Here is a 17,190-nt window from a genome sequence, read left to right on the forward strand (position 1 = left end):
TGGAGAGGATGTGGAGAAATAGGAACACTTTTACACTGTTGGTGGGACTGTAAACTAGTTCAACCATTATGGAATACAGTATGGCGATTCCTCAAGGATCTAGAACTAGAAGTACCATATGACCCAGCCATCCCATTACTGGGTATATACCCAAAGGATTATAAATCATGCTGCTATAAAGACACATGCACACGTATGTTTATTGCGGCACTATTCACAATAGCAAAGACTTGGAATCAACCCAAATGTCCATCAGTGACAGACTGGATTAAGAAAATGTGGCACATATACACCATGGAATACTATGCAGCCATAAAAAAGGATGAGTTTGTGTCCTTTGTAGGGACATGGATGCAGCTGGAAACCATCATTCTTAGCAAACTATCACAAGAACAGAAAACCAAACACCGCATGTTCTCACTCATAGGTGGGAACTGAACAATGAGATCACTTGGACTCGGGAAGGGGAACATCACACACCGGGGCCTATCATGGGGAGGGGGGAGGGGGGAGGGATTGCATTGGGAGTTATACCTGATGTAAATGACGAGTTGATGGGTGCTGACGAGTTGATGGGTGCAGCACAGCAGCATGGCAAAAGTATACATATGTAACAAACCTGCACGTTATGCACATGTACCCTAGAACTTAAAGTATAATAGTAATTAAAAAAAAAAAAGTCAGCAGAACAATAAAAAAATAAAATAAAATTAAATTAAATTAAATTAAAAAAACAAAAAAAAAAAGAAAGAAAGAAAAGAAAAGTAAAACAAAATACACTTCCTCTAAAACTTTTCATTCGACTATTCAAGATAAAGTCTCAATCACGTTCTCCACTCTTTGTTTTGAAATCTGGACTCTCTGTCTTCAGTAAATTGACTTTAAGGGACTATTTTCCTTGGTTGACAAAGACCTGTACTTTTCTTATATCTCGTATTCAACCAAAAAGACCTAGAGGACATAGAATGGGCATGTTTTTCAGCCTAGGACATAATAGATGGCAACTAATGTTAAATGAATGGGTAAACCAACAAAGCAGAGACACCCTAGGATGCTCTGTTCACTCAAGCTGGCTAAAGAGAAAACAAAACTTATACCCAACATTCACGATGCTGGCTGAGCTCCCAAGAAACCACCAGGTAACTTAAGACAGCAATTCACTCGAAAAGAAAAAGGGTGACTTCTTTAGCAAAGGATGCCAGAACAACTGGTTTCCCATTTGCAATAAAATTAAGGTTAAAATTAAAATGCCTTCCTATCTCATGTCTTCTATGAAGTTAAATTCTAATGAGTTGAAGACTTCATTATACAAAGTAAAATTAAAATTTTGCAAGAAAATCTAGGATACTACAGATACAATCTAAAGGTTAGGGACATCTTACAAACCAAGAATGGAAATCTTGAAGAAATAAAAGAAAAAATTAGCATATTTGAATATTAAAATTTTATACATTGCCAGATTATGTAAATGAAATATACATATACACTATAAATCTGTAAATTATTGTAAGGTAAATGATGGATAAAGGGTTAATTTCTATTACATACAGAGAACTCTTACAAACTAACCAGAAAGAGGCAAAGGTTATAAAGAGACCATTCCCAGAAGAGCAAATCTCAATGTTAAAAAAGAAAAATAAGGAAAGATGGGAGGGAAGGAGAGAGGAAGGAAGAAAAAGCAAAAAAAGAAGAAAGTAAAGGAAAACAAGTAAGGAAAAGAAAAGAAGTTTGAATTCCTCAGTATTCAAGAAATTTCATATTCAACTCTGAGTTATGGCTTTATGCCTAGCGCACTGGCAAAAATTTAAAAGTGCCATAAATACCATTGCAGCTGGGCTGTGGGGAAAATGTACTCTCCAACAGTCTAGTAGAAACGTGGAATATGCAATCTCTTCTGAAGGCAATCTGGCAGCATTTAGTAAAATCGTTAAAAGTACATACACCCAGTTCTTGAACCGTTGAAGATTCATTCTATTTTTACCAAAATGTACAAAGATATTTACTGCAGCGTTGTTCATAGTGATGCAGAACCAAAAGCAAAACAAATTCCTATTACCAGGGGAATGGCTGAGTACTTTGCGAGTATATTCACTCCATGACATAATGCACATCTGTTGTAAGGAACTAACTTTAATTTGGAGCTATGCAAGATGACTCGAAGATATTTCTATGAGATATTGAGTGAGAAAATCAAGATGCAGAAAAATGTATATCATATGATAACATTTTTCTAAAACAATGACTCATCCTCCCTTAAAAAAAAGTTCCTTTTATATGTGTGTGTGTGTGTGTGTGTGTGTGTGTGAGAGAGAGAGAGAGAGAGAGAGAGAGAAATGAGCTTTGTAGGGTTATGGGATTATATGAATACAAAGGAAAACATGGAAAGATATGTGTTTTTTTTTTTAAATACAAGTTGTATTTGGAAATGGAGGGGCAGATGGAAGGGGAAGGGCAGAGAAGAAAAAAGTGTCCACAGTTGTCAACAGGAACCATGTGATCTCTTTTATGTAAATGTACATGTGTATCACTATATAAGAATGTTACAACTAAAAAAGCATCTGGCCTCACATATGTAGTAAGGAAGGTAAATCCTAACCTTTGCCTGCCTGAAACAGTGAGGAAGTCATGAATGAGAAGCGAATCTGAGCCAGAGGATAAATGAGATTTTGACAAGTAAAGTTGGCAGCAAGATGGAAAGAACTCCTGGCAAAGGAAATATCTTAAATCAAGGAAGGCATTTGGAAGGGCAGGTGTTTTATTCATTCAACAAATGTATTGAGAGCCAATGTTGTAGTCAAAATTTTCTAGATGGCCCACAAGATCTCCATCCCCACAGCAAACACACCCTGTGTAACACCCTCTCTTTGCATGTAGGTGGGACTTGCTGGTAGGATGGGATTTCACTCCTGTGATTAGATTAGATTATGTGGCAGAGATGAACTTTGCAGATGCAATTAAGGTCCCTAACCAGTTGACTCTGACTTCATCCAAAGGGGGATTATCTTAGTTGAGCCTGACCTAATTAAGTGAGCTCTTTAAAAGAGAATCTCAGGCTTTTGAAGGAAGAGATTTGAAGCCAGAGACATGCTCTCCCACTGTCCTTGAAGAAGCAAGCTGCTGCGAGTTCTATAGCTACAAGGAAATGAATTCTTTCAACGACACAGGAGCATGGGAGAGGAGCCAAGACTCAAATGAGACCCCAGCCCCAGCCAACACTCTGATTGCCACCTTTGAGACCTTGATCAGAGAGCCTGGCTAAGCTATGCCCAGACTTCTTATCCACAGAAACTGTGAGATCATAAAAGCACATTGCTTTAAGCTGCCAAGTTTATGGCAATTTATTATGTTGCAATGGAAAACTAATCCAGTCTGCTTTGCGGCTGCCCCCATTCAAGGCTGTAGAGAAACCACACTGGACAGTCCAGACCTGGCTTTAACCTTATGGGACTTGTGGTCTGGTTGGGAAGAAAATCTACATTCGAGTATTTAAATCAGTGGCTGGACACAGTGGCTCACACCTGTAATCCCAGTGCTTTGAGAAATCGAAGTAGGAAGAGAGTTTGAGGCCAGGAGTTCCAGGCTCATCTGGGCAACATAGCAAGATCCCTATCTCTACAAAAAAAAAATTTTAAAAATTACATATTAAAAATTTTTAGATTAAAAAAAAATAGTCATGTGTGTAGTTCTAACTACTCCGGAGGCTGAGGTGAGAGGATCCCTTATTTAAGGCCAGGAATTCAGGGTTGCAATAAGCTATGATCGCACCACTGTACTCCAGCCTGGGAAAGAGAGTGAGACCCTGTCTCTGAAAACAAAAGTTAAATCAATAAACGAGCTAGTTAAAAGAGGATTTTGAAAGAAATGAGCATGGCTTTGAGTCAGAGAGTAACTGGGGCGGAGGCTGCATTAGCATGGTTGGTGGTCAGTGAGGGCCTTTCTGAGATGACTTTATGCCAAAATCCCAAGACAGACAAGAAAGTGGCTGGTCACAGAGCCACAGGAAGAGCAATCGCAGCAGAGGGAACAGTATGTGCAAAGTCCTGGAGGCAAAAAGTGTGGTCCTATTTGACAGACCATGTGTAAGATCACTTCTCACTGAACAAACCTCTGATTGTTGGTTTAGACTAGCACCCTTGAATAATATCTACCATTTCACATATTAAGCTGGTTCTACAATGCATAAACATGTCTTCACAGTCACAATCATCTATACAGCTTTGGTCGTCTATGGGGAGCAATAAGGGGCTCTCCAGATGTAACCCACAGCTGGAATCTAGTGCCTAGTAACCCACAGTGTGGGTTTGGGGGGTGCAGGTAGGCACACACAACACTGGGATGTCTGTTTTATTTTCGTATACTTATATACTTACATATACTTTTTAATATATGTATGTATTTCTTTCTTTCTTTCTTTTTTTTTTTTTTTTTTGAGACGGAGTCTTGCTTTGTCACCCAAGCTGGAGCGCAGTGGCACAATCTTGGCTCAGTGCAACCTCCACCTCCTGGGTTCAAGCGATTCTCCTGCCTCGGCCTCCCGAGTAGCTGGCACTACAGCCACATGCCATCACGCCCGGTTAGTTTTTGTATTATTAGTAGGACAGGGTTTCGCGACGGCCTCAATCTCTTGACATAGTGATCTGCCCAACTCAGCCTCCCAAAGTGGTGGGATTACAGGCCTGAGTCACCATGCCTGGATGAATGTATGTTGTTTTAAGACACTAAATTTGTAGTAATTTGTAACAACAGCTATTGAAAGCTAACAAAGTCTGATTTAAAGTGGTCCTTGTTTTAGGAAGAAAACATTCAGATGAAGAAGGTCCAGGACTGCTCAGGCAGGTGAAAATACTGCATTTTGAAAAATAAACTTTTACATTTAAAAATGGTTAAGATGGAAACTTTCATGTTACGTGTATTATACCACAATTTAGTTTGTGTGTGTGAGCTTGTGTGTGACAGAGTCTTGCTCTGTCTTGCACTGGAGTGCAGCGGCATGATCATAGTTCACTGAAACCTCAACACCCTGGGCTCAAGGCTTCCTCCCCACTCAAAGTGAGAGAGTTGGGGTTAGGGTAGTCTGAGCCTCCTACTGGCCATCCTCTGGCTGCTGTTCCCTATGCCCTGGCAGAAGGCTCAGTAGTATTCACACTCCTGACTTTACCAGCCCCTGCGGTAGATTGGTCCAAAGGCTGAGTGGGTCTTGGCTGTGAGTGCAACCGGGGTGAGTCATTCTGCCAGGCTTGGAAACTGTGCTCTTCAGGAAACTCTTCTCATCATCCACCACAATCCTGTCCCAGATAAGAGGAGCAGTGAGTGCTGCACCCAGGCTCCCTGCCTTCCCAGAGCTCCCAACAGCACACTAGCTCCTCCCTCGATGCTGTGGGGTCTGGGTGCTCTGGGTGCTCTCACCATTGCCTCCCCATTTCACTGCCCTCTCAGCATTGTCCCAGCCCCTTCAGGGTCACTGCCTGACCAGGTAGGGGTTGGGTGAAGAGGCAGAGGTCAGGGTAAGACCCCTGGTCTAGCTTGACTCTAGGTTTCTCTCTGAAACATGACTGCTGCATTCCACATCCTGTTCCTCGGGCAACCTCAGTTAAGACGATGTGCAGGGAAGTGTAGAATCTGGGCTGATGATGACCAATTCCTGCCACCATGGCTTTTCAACTACACTGATTTTTCCTAAAATGGATAAACAGACTAGCAATAAGTTATGGAAACACTGTTTTCCTTACTAATAGTACAGATGTGTGTATGTATCAATGCTGGTTTTTATAACAAAGATAAGCCCATAGGCACTCTGCTGCATGCAGATTCTATCCCAAAATAACACACTTTGAAGATCTTCCAAGACCAGCACATACAGATTCTTTTCCTTTTTATCTCTGCATGATAGTGCATAGAATGACTGCATCACAACAAATGTAACCAGTGTCTATGTATCCATCTTCCCAGCAGTTCCTGCACAGATGTCGCTGAAGAGAAGTGCCGGGGAAGGGCAGAGAAGACGCGATCTGTCCTTTAACATAAGGCTGATTCTCTTGAACTGTGTGACCAGCGGAAGCAGGTGTGTGTGAACTGGACACAGGTTGAAGAATCTGCCCCTGTTGAGGCAGATGGGCCTGATTATTGTCCCCCAAGGTCCTAAAACTTGTAAGGACTTGGATAATGAGGAGGCTTGGACTGAAATGTGAGTCCTGTTGGAGACTCCCTCTCTACCCCCCACCTTGGTGCCTCTCAAATACCCAATGGAATTCCAACTTGAAGGATTGCATCCTGCTGGAGCTGAACTTGCCTGCCAAAAATGTGTCCGACCTGCATTCCTGGCTCCCTGGTTCAGAGACTACCTTTCTCAAGGGCTCTGTGCCTGCGCTGGGAAGGAAACAACGATGAGAAGGAAACAAATGTATATAAATTGCTGTCAATAAATGACACCCAACCCTTCCAGCTCAAAAAAAAAAAAGAGAATGAAATAAACTTTTTCAATTCATGTGAAATACTTTCTTAAATGGCGATTAAATTGCTAGGTCATACATATTTATTGCTTGGTCCTAATTACTTAATAAATACATTCTTGGGTATTTCTTTTGTTTTAGGGTTGTCTTGAAAATGTTACAGAGGCACCTTCTGGATTTTCCCTGGACCACTGCAGGCCATATTTGTGGGCTCTGCCTCCTGCGGGAATGCTCACCTTCTTGAAGCCAGGACTCACACGTCAAATTTTTTGGAGACCTTCCTGTTCAGGCTACTGAGGACCTGGGGGTTCCCCTCCCGGTCTTCCTCCCCACAACCTTGTTCCCTGCCCCCTGAATCATCTGTCACCTTCCTACACCCGATGCAATGCACCTGCTCATTACGTTCACCTGCTGTCCCCACTGGAGCAGGGATTTTGTCTGTTTTCCTCAAGGAAGCATCCATAGCACAGTCCACTGTTGCTGCTGAGGCTGTACTAACCCTGTGAGTGAATAAATGAGAGGCAGTGATTGGGGCAGGGGCCTCTTGTCCATTCATTCACTATGCTTTAGATGGTAACTTAGGACATGGTGGGACCAGTATTTTCTGGGCACAATAAATCAGTATACATTGTGAAGTCAAGAAGTAGAAAGAAATGTGAGGTGGAAGAATATGAATTTTCAACAAGTAATTGGGAAGAGTGAGACAAAAACCAATCAAGAAAGGGGCAAGATTGGCTTGGTTTTAGCCAACATGGTGGAGAAATGCAGCTGTCTGCAATGGAGACTGAGCGCTGTTAGACTGGTCTGCAATGCCGAGACCACCCCCACAGCCTGCCCTGCATCCTCCTCTCTCTTGAGGCTGAATGTAGTTCTTGTGCCTTCAGTGCCAAGGAAGCCACAGTCCCAGGCCAGAGGAAGGGCTGAGGTGGACAGTGAAAAAGAAGGTAGTAGGTACAGAAAGAGACCCCTGGAAGCAATGAGACCCTGAGGATAAACAAAAAATGTCACTTGAAAATAGGACAAAAAAAGAAGGGTATAAATAACAAGGTGGCAATTATCCATAATTCCATACACAGTGTTTAATGTTAGGGTTTTGGTACAATCATATGTGATCTGTATAAGATTATGATCATGTACCCTACACTTATTTTAAATGACTATTCTTTTTAAGAGCCGAGTTAGAGTTGATAGTGCAGAGTTCTCTCTCATCCTGTCAGTTAAACCCATTTTTTGTTTTTGCCTTGTGTCATTTTATTTTCTTTATTCACTTTTAATTTCAACTCTTTTTACAGATTAAAGAGTACACGTGTAGGTTTGTTACATGGGTCAATTGTGGGAGGCTGCAGCTTGGGGTCCCAACGATCCCATCACCCAGACAGTAAGCTTGGTACCCAGTGGGTGGTGCTTCAGCCCACGTGCCCCACCTTCCTCCCCTGTCTAGTGATCTCCAGTGTCTGTGGTTCCCATCTTTACATTCATGTATATTTAACGTTTAGCCCCCCACTTATAAACGAGAACCTGCAGTATGCAGTTGCCTGTTCTTCTGTTAGGTCACCTAGGATAATGGCCTCCAGCTCCATCTGTGTTGCTGAAAAGGACATGATTTTGTTATCTTTCGTGGCTGCATAGATTTCCATGGTGCACTCAGTCCACTGCTGCTGGGCACTTAGATTGATTCTGTGTCCTTGCTCATGAGAATAGCACTGCAATGAACATATGAGTCTATTTGATTGAATAAATTATTTTCCTTTAGATATATCCCCAGCAGTAGGATTGCTGGGTTGAATGGTAGTTCTATTTTATCTTCTTTGAGAAATCTCCAAACTGCTTTCCGTAGTGGCTGGACTAGTTTGCTTTCACAGCAACAGTGTCTAAGTGTTCGCTTTTCTCCTCAGCTTCACCAACATCTGTGGTTTTTCGACTTTTTAAGAATTGCCGTTTGACTGGTATAAGATGGTACCTCACTATGGCTTTGATCTGCATTTCTCTGATGATGATTCATATTGAGCATTTTTTCATGTTTGTTGGCCACTTGCAGGTCTTCTTTTGAAAAGCATCTGTTCATGTTCTTTGCTTACTTTTTAAGTGGGTTTTTTGTTCTTGCTTGTTGAGTTGTTTAAGCTCCTTATAGATTCTGCATATTAGACATTTGTCAGTTGCATAGTGTGCAGATATTTCTCCTGTTCTATAGGCTGTTTACTGTGTTGCTAGTTTCTTTTGCTGTGCAGAAGTTCTTTAGTTTAATGAGATCCCATTTGTCAATTTTTGGTTTTGGTTGCAATTGCTTTTGGTGTCTTCATCATGAAATCTCTGCCAGGTCCTAGGTCCAGAGTGGTATTTCCTAGGTCATCTTCCAGGATTTTTATAGTTTTAAGACTTACATTTAAATCTTTAATCCATGTTGAGATATTTTACATATATGGTGAAAGATGGGGTTCAGTTTCATTCCTCTGCACACGGTTAGCCAGTTATCCTAGCACCATTGGTTGAATAGGGAGTCTTTCCCCATTGCTTATTTTTGTTGATTTTGTTGAAGGTTACATGGCTGGAGGTGTGAAGGTTTCTTTCTGAGTTCTCGATTCTGTTCCACTGACCTAAGTGTCTATTTTTGTACCAGTACCATTCTGTTTTGATCACCATAGCCTTATATTATAGTTTGAAGTTAGGCAATGTGATGTCTCTGGCTTTGTTCTTTTTGCTTATGATTGTTTTGGCTATTTGGGCTCTTTTTAAATTCCAAATCGCTTTTAGATTACATTCTTCTAATTCTGTGAAAAATGGCATTGATATTGATAAGGATAATGTTTCAGCTATAAATTGCTTTTGGAAGTATGGCCATTTTAACTATATTGATTCTTCCAACCCATTAGCATGAAATATTTTTCCATGTATTTGTATTGTCTCTGATTTTTTCAGTCATGTTTTGTAGATTCTCTTTTTCCATACAAAATCTAGCAGAATCACTCATTTATTACTCCCTATCATGGAGGAAAAATGAAATAACATTAATTCTCTACTGGATAATACAACAAAATTCCAAACTCAGTAGGTTTTTGGGACATAGAACTCTTTATTTAAATATCAGTACAGGGTAATAAATTACTATAGGAAACAATCATTAACATAATTTTTATTAGATATTTAAATAATTATCTTTCAGGACATGAAAGGAATCCTGGAGGCCTGAAGTCTAACATGATTGTTTTATTGACAATATCATTTGGAAGAACAGTGTCACCATTCAAAGAAGTAACTGATTTTCCAAACAAAAGCAGAAGAAAGAAAATGTTGACATATCTTGTTTAGTCAGCCAGAACTTTAAGTGCAAAAATTCCATCAGGTAGCACCAAGAGAAAATAGCATAAGATGTTAGGAATAACCAGTGGTAAAATTGTTGACAAAAGGCATCAAGGCAGTGAAAAAGCTATTGGGTCCATGGTGTTATCATGATCTGCTGGAGGCCTCTGGACATACACAGTAGGTGGTGGGCAGGTGGCCAGCCAGAAGGGCGACTTTGATCGAGACCGTGCTCACAGGGGCTTTTTGGTGTCATCTTCAGCCTTCAGAAAGGATACAAATGTTGGTTTAAATGGTGAAGGAGAACCCAGATCACTTTTCCACGTCTGAAAACCCAGTGACACCTGCAGTCTTGAGGCTGGTGAATCCACAAGGAGAGGAGTAAAAGCAAGTGCAGTGAGGAAGAGGAGTCAGGAGTGAGAAGGGAGAGGAGGATAGGAGAGCACAGGCACCCCAAGGAGGAGCCCTCTATGAGGGGGTCCTGTTCACATTCACTCAAACACACACACACACACACACACACACACACACACACACACACACACAGGGCTGATTAGATCTGAACTCAGGACAGCAACCTTTGTTTTTTTCCCACTTACTTGTTCGCTTCAGCATGTTTTCCCAGTGTATCAAGAATTCCTCAGGCCAAGTTTCAGTCTCCCAGTGAAATCTTCTGGAAGAACCTGGTCACATCCCCGTTCTTCTCCCACTTCTCTTTCATCTTCTTGGCTCCAGGATGAAGCACTGTCCACTTTCTGTTGTTTGGGTCAAAGAGGAGGAACCTCTGTCCATTGAAGAGGAACTGCCAAGATCCTCTGCCGTGTCCATGGGCTTCGTGCTCACAAGACATCCTGGCCCTCAGAATGAGGGGCTCTGCCCCATTGGAAAGAGATCAGCTCTGATCTTGAGAAATTCTAAGTCCCACCCTGCTTCCTTTCCTGTCTGCTGCCCTTGCTCTTTGACCTCTTGAGTGATATAAACCTGATTTGTTTATTTTTAATTAATTAATTTATTTTTTAACTAGGCAAAGAACATTATTAACCTTTGTTTCAAACTTTATTCCCAGGCTTCTTCGGCTTAATTAGCTGCAAAGAATAAATTGTGTATACGCAAAAACTGAAAGGAGCTCAGTGTCCAAGGGGCTTGGGCTTAAAAGTATTGGTGACCTAGATTTTATCATATCCATAAACAAACATTTCTTAAAAAGCAGTCATAATAGAAAATAGCAGTTCCTAGTAACTTCTTCAAGTTTTATCTTCAGAAGTTGGCTCAATTCATTTTGCCTCATGCTTGGAAGCCTCATCAAAATTCTCCACAAGATCAGTAACTTCATCATCATCATCCTCTCCAGTTGCAAGTGGTGCTGGTCTATCCACAGACTGTTTGGGCAGAGCTTCAGCCAGTCTCCTTAAACTAGTCAGACAGTCTGCACCAAGCTGGATGAAGATGCTGGGTAGCATTGCTGTCAGCTGCTTTGTCTTAGCATGGCCTGTAATGGTGAAAGGTTTCCCTGCCAGAGATGTCTGAACTTCAGGGTTGCTAAAGTGGATCACTCTTCCTTGGTTTGTAAACACATTCACCTCTTCAATACCAGAGATATTGTTTACCCCTAACTTCTTTAAGGAGAACTGAAAGTTTTTATCTTCTGTTGTGGCTGTTCTATGAACCACCTTCTTTTTTCTGCAAGCTGGTCCTTTCCCACCAATGTACACTTGTGCCTGCAGTTTGGCAGGTTTTTCCTGGTTCATGATTGTTTCTTTCACCTTGTCGGAGTGGATAAAGGGCCGTGCAGGGGACTAGGGTTGGTGTTCAGGTGGTCTCGGGTGGACCAGCTGAGATTAGGCACACACATGCAAGGACGCCAACCTGATTTATTTTTTGCATGAACCCATTAAAGCCTTCTACGCTACTATAGTGTCTGCTCCCTCCTGTCCTGGGCCATTTTAAACTTACCGCTGGGTATTCAATTCTCCACTTGAATGTCAGCCAATTGCTCTTTGAGGAAATCTACCACGTCTCTTAGGGTTTCAGTTTGTTCTTCCCAGGCTTTTGTGACATTGACCTTCCTCCCCAGAGAAGCAAAGGCTTTGGCCTTGTGGTTAAAACAGTCATAGTGAAGAAAAGGCCTTTCATCCACCTGGTCTTGAACTTCACACCACTGTGGTTCAGGTCTGAACTTAGGAGTGATGATGAAGTCATAGCGAAGATAGTGTGTGTGTGCGGAAGATAAACACAGGAGAGGGCTGGTGTGGGGGGAAGTGGAACCTAAGACCCCTCCTCTTCCTTATGGTGACTGCAAGTAAATATCTCTGAGGGGCTGGGCTGGCAGAGTAAGATGTGCCCCAGCCAGGACTGTCATGTCAACTAGTTAAAGACTAGAATGTCTCCCTTTCTTGAGTACAAGGCAAGGAAGGTCCCTGCAGCCATGAAACCATGCATCCTCCCAAGACATATCCCACCTGGGCTCTGCCCACATGGGTCAGCACATGACCTTGTCATGAAGGTGCCAGGCCTGCTGTGGTAGGAAAAGGCCTGGATGAGGAGGATCTTTGGCAGCAGCCCCTGTGGACTGCGGGAGGTGGGAGAGGGTGTGGGAGCTGCCCTAGGATGCTCCAGCTCAGTGAGTGGGATGAGGACAGAATCCAATTTGAATCAAAAAGAGATTATTGTCATAGTCCCAGGATTTAAACGTTAGCAAAGCCCCTGGTGATGATGCCCATCTGCTATGAGATGCATTCCTGAAACCTTGGAAAAGGGATGGTTCACAGGGCGAGAAGTAGAAAATCTAGAACTTCTAAGGCACGGTGTAGAGGAAGGGATCACAGGCTCAGAGAAGTGCCCATGCTAGAGGGGTCTGAGTGTGAAAATCCAGAACAATGTCCATCCTCTGTGCTCCTGGGAAGCCTGGAGGACTCCTGTTTACCCAGCATATAAAGCAGGCCCTGAGAGAAGGCAGCAGACTGTCAAGAAACACAGGGATGCCTGTCGCTGAAAGCCAGGGTAGGAAATGCTGTTCCCTAAGTGGCTCCCAGGAGTAATGATCTGAAACAACCGATCCCAGGTGGAGGCTGTCACCTGTCAGGAGGAGGGAAAGTGCAATGACAAAAATGATTAGAGAAGTCACAATGCCAGCTGGAGTCCTAAGCCACAGAGAGCTACGCTCATGGCTCATAGAACAAGGGGGACCAAGAGGCAAAACAGATGGAGACTCACCCGGATCCTGCTGGACTTTAACCACAATAAATAAAGACAAAACAGAGAGATGGATGATTGGGAAGAGGAAAGTGGACATTTCATAAAAAATTGCATTACTTTGCCGAGTTTCCAGCACTAAGCCACTTCTCAGACAGACCCAGGATCCATTACTAGAAGCAGAGTCCACATTCCAATGAGGAAAGACCCTTCAACCTCACAACAAGTGCAAAGCTTCTTTTCCGACTTCCCCACATACACGCATGGCCCGCAGAGCTTGCTGTGAGGGGCTGTATTGTGAATATAAGGGGCTTGCTGGCAACATAGTCCCTGTTGTCACTGATCAACTCTCCCCCTGTATCTTGATAGTAGCCACAGACAATCCATGCGTGATGAGTGTGGCTGGACCTGTCACTAGGGCCCTAGGACTTAGTACACGTTAGATCCTAGAAGCATCTGTGGTTGAAAAAAGTTTTGTGTAGAGTCCGTAGCAATTTCTAACTGGAGAATCAACAAGGTCCCCTAATGCCCAGAAGCAAGCCCATGCTACTGGCACCAGGAAATAAATCACACCCTTCAAAAGTGGTTCCTGTATCGTCCTAGGCCCTGGCAGAGATGAGGCCTCCAGCCATGGGAGGGCAGTGACCACACGGCCTCAGAGCTGCCCACCATGGGATGGGCTCCTCACCCTATATGTCACTAGGAAGATAGACCCAGCAATGAGAAGATGCAGGTGGTTCTCCTGGGATGGGCAGGAGTAGGGCCACAGGGAATCAAGAAGCTGCACAAGAAGTTGGCCCCAATCCCCAGGACACCACATGACTGCACCCTCTCACCCTCAGTTCACACCTGAGGCTTCAGGGAGGGTCCCTGATGGCTCAGGTGAACCATAGATGCCACTCAGCAGCAAAGGAGGGGAGAGTAGACCCCAAACCATGGAACCCTGGCTCCCATCACATCCACACCACCCAGAAGTCACAGACAGAGCAGGAACTGGCTCTGACTTTAGGAGTTGCACCTGAGACCCCATCTGGAGATGCCACCCTAGGGGATGGTCCATCAACTGTTGTGTCACTGTGTGTATCCTCATCTGGGGTCAGTAACCTAGGCCAGTGTCCAACTCTGTTCCCTCTTTTATTTTCAGGTTGTCCTGGCCGGCTGTTGCTCTACAAAGGGACAGGACTTGACACACAGACAGATAATCCATGCCTTGAAAAGACCAAAGTGCCTCCTGCCTTCCTTTCTAGAAAGTGTTTGCCACCTCCAGCCTACCATTCTATATGATGCTGGCTCCTGAATAGGAAGAATAGGAGGTCTTGGTCCAAGGGTAGAAGTGGGTGCCTCTACTCACCTGCATTCCCAGGGTCGTCCTGGGGAGAATGGTACTTCCCATCCCCCCTGCACAGGTTCTGGGGTGTGTGGGTGTGTACTTAGCAAGGAGGAGAAGGTGTCGGTTGTTGTGGGAGGTGGTGAGAGCCTCCTCATGGATGGGGAGGTGAGGGAGGCCTGTGGGGTGAGAGGGCTGGACTGAGATTGAAGGTAAAATGATGTGACCTGTTTGGTGGCAGTGGGTAGTGATGAAAGGTGACAATGTGCTAGCAGCCCTCACTCTCAGCGCCTCCTCGGTCTCGGCCTCCACTCTGGCGGTGCTTGAGGAGCCCTTCAGCCCGCCACGGCACCGTGGGAGCCCCTCTCTGGGCTAGCTGAGGCCGGAGCTGCCTCCCTCTGTTTGCAGGGAGGTGTGGAGGGAGAGGCCGGGGCAGAGACTGGAGCTGCGAGCGGCGCTGGCAGGCCAGTGCGAGTTCTGGCAGGCACAGTCACCGGCTCAGTGGGCCCTGCACCGGGAGCGGCTGGCAGGCGCCACAGGCCCAGGGTAGTGAGGGGCTTGGCACCCAGGCCAGCAGCTGTGGAGGTTGCACCGGGTCCCCCAGCAGTGCTGGCCCGCCAGCGCTGCACTCAAATTCTTGCCGGGCCTTGGGACCTGCAGCCCTTCATGTCTGAGCTCCCCCACTGCAGTGGGCTCCCGGAGGCCCCAGCCTCCCCGATGGGCGCCACCCCCTATTCAGTTGCCACCGATCCCATCCACAGCCCAAGGGCTGAGGAGTGCAGGCGCCACTGGGGACTGGTGGGCAGCTCCGCCTGCAGCCCAGGTGAAGGATCCACTAGGTGAAGCCAGCTGGGCTCCTGAGCTGGATGGGGACTTGGAGAACTTTTATATCTAGCCAGAGGATTGTATGTGCACCAATCAGCACTCTGTATCTAGCTAATCTGGTGGAGACTTGGAGAACTTTTATGTCTAGCTAGAGGATCCTAAATACACCAATCAGCACTCTGTGTCTAGCTCAGGGTTTGTAAATACACCAATCAGTACTCTGTGTCTAGCTCAAGGTTTGTAAATACACCAGTTGGTACTCTGTACCTAGCTAACTCTGTGTCTAGCTAACCTAGTGGGGACTTGGAGAACTTTTCCCTCTAGCACTCTGTGTCTAGCTCAAGGATTGTAAAGGTACCAATCAACACTCTGTCAAAACGCACCAATCAGCTCTCTGTAAAATAGACCAATCAGCTCTCTGTAAAATGGACCAATCAGCAGGATGTGGGAGGGGTCAGATAAAGGAATAAAAGCAGGCTGCCCTGGCCAGCCAGGGGTAACCCTCTTGGGTCCCCTTCCACACTGTGGAAGCTTTGTTCTTTCCTTCTTTTCAGTAAATCTTGCTGCTACTCACTCTTTGGGTCCATGCTGCCTTTATGAGCTGTAACACTTACCACAAAGGTCTGCAGCTTCACTCCTGAAGCCACCAAGATCACGAACCCACTGGGAAGAACGAACAACTCCAGATGTGCTGCCTTTAAGAGCTGTAACACCCCCCAGGAAAGTCTGCAGCTTCACTCCTGACAGCGAGACCACAAACCCACCAGAAGGAAGAAACTCTAGACACATCTGAACGTCTGAAGGAACAAACCCTGGACACATCATCTTTAAGAACTGTAACACTCACCGCAAGGGTCCGCGGCTTCATTCTTGAAGTCAGTGAGACCAAGAACCCACCAATTCTGGACACAGTGAGGGGATTGGGAGGGAAGTGTCTGCTGAGCCCCTGGTTGCAGGCAAGTGCAGCAAAGTGTAGGGTGAAGTTTAAGGGCAGGGAGCCCTGGGGGTGCTGGAGGGTTTGTGTGGTGGAAAGTCAGTGAGAAGAGAGCATCTGTGTTTGTCTGGGATGTGTGTGCTCCTGTTTCTGTGAGATCCCCTCCCTCACCCCTGGTCACGCCTGTGTCCCGGTAGTTCAGGCTCCTTCTGCCCTAGGGCACAGTGGAGGTGCCAGCCTCACCTGAGTCCGGCCGTGCCCTCTGGCCCCTTCCAAAACTCTTGTCCCTCCCATCCTCCTGTTATTATAGGAGATAAGAAAGAAATCATTTAGGTAGACAGGGTAAAGAGAGTCCCCAGCAAAAAACTTTCCTTCTAACAAAAAGCAGCTCAGAAACTGCTCCCTTTTTAACCTCAAGCAGTTCAAAGAAATCACTTGTCTTCTAACAAAGAGAAGCCTAAAAGATCAGGCTGTAAAACGCAGATAAGCAACTTGGGCACAGAAGGAGGAACTACCTGGATAATGATCGAACTTCACATACATAGGATGGGCCCCTGCAAAAACAGTGGGGCTCAGTGAGCATATTCCTGTCCATTTCCCTTCTTCCTTTGTTTTTTTGTTTTGTTTTGTTTTTTGGTTTTTTGTTTTTGAGGGAGTTTTGCTCTTGTCGCCCAGGCTGGAGTGCAATGGTGTGATCTTGGCTCATCCCACAACCTCTGTCTCCCAGGTTCAAGTGATTTTCCTGCCTCAGCTTCCCAAGTAGCTGGGATTACAAGCGCCCATGACCACGTCCAGCTAATGTTTGTATTTTTAGTAGAGACAGGGTTTGCCATGTTGGCCAGGCTGATCTTGAACTCCTAACTTCAGCTGATCCACCCGCCTCAGCTTCCCAAAGTGCTGGGATTACAAATGTGAACCATGGCACCTGGCCCCTGTCCATTTCTTTAGGCACACTGAGATAGGGAAGCCGGAAGCGTGCACAGTGTAGGGATGCCTGCAGCTGCAAGAAGGTGCCTGGGAACAGGCACAGAAACTCACCAACCCCTTTTATCACAGGCAGGTAAGTAGTGCAGAGCAGCACAAACTAAGAGCCAGCCTGCATGATCAAAGAATGGGGTGGGGGCTGCTAGAGACTCTACCTTATGCAGATGGCATACCTGGTCCTA

General features: G+C 44.9%; 1 protein-coding gene and 1 pseudogene across 1 annotated transcript; both read right to left on the minus strand.

Moving 5' to 3' along the window:
- Positions 1 to 6,702: 6,702 nt before the first annotated feature.
- LOC112617216 lies at positions 6,703 to 13,203 on the minus strand (annotated as a pseudogene).
- On the minus strand, positions 11,021 to 11,630 carry LOC112617217 (transcription factor BTF3-like). The gene is made up of 2 exons (XM_025373971.1): positions 11,613 to 11,630; positions 11,021 to 11,509 (listed from the first exon to the last, which is right to left on the minus strand). Exons 1-2 carry the CDS (start codon positions 11,628 to 11,630, stop codon positions 11,021 to 11,023), a joined length of 507 nt encoding a protein of 168 aa, XP_025229756.1.
- Positions 13,204 to 17,190: the final 3,987 nt, after the last annotated feature.

This window comes from Theropithecus gelada, unplaced genomic scaffold (assembly GCF_003255815.1).
Source record: "Theropithecus gelada isolate Dixy unplaced genomic scaffold, Tgel_1.0 HiC_scaffold_15905, whole genome shotgun sequence".
NCBI lineage: Eukaryota > Metazoa > Chordata > Mammalia > Primates > Cercopithecidae > Theropithecus > Theropithecus gelada.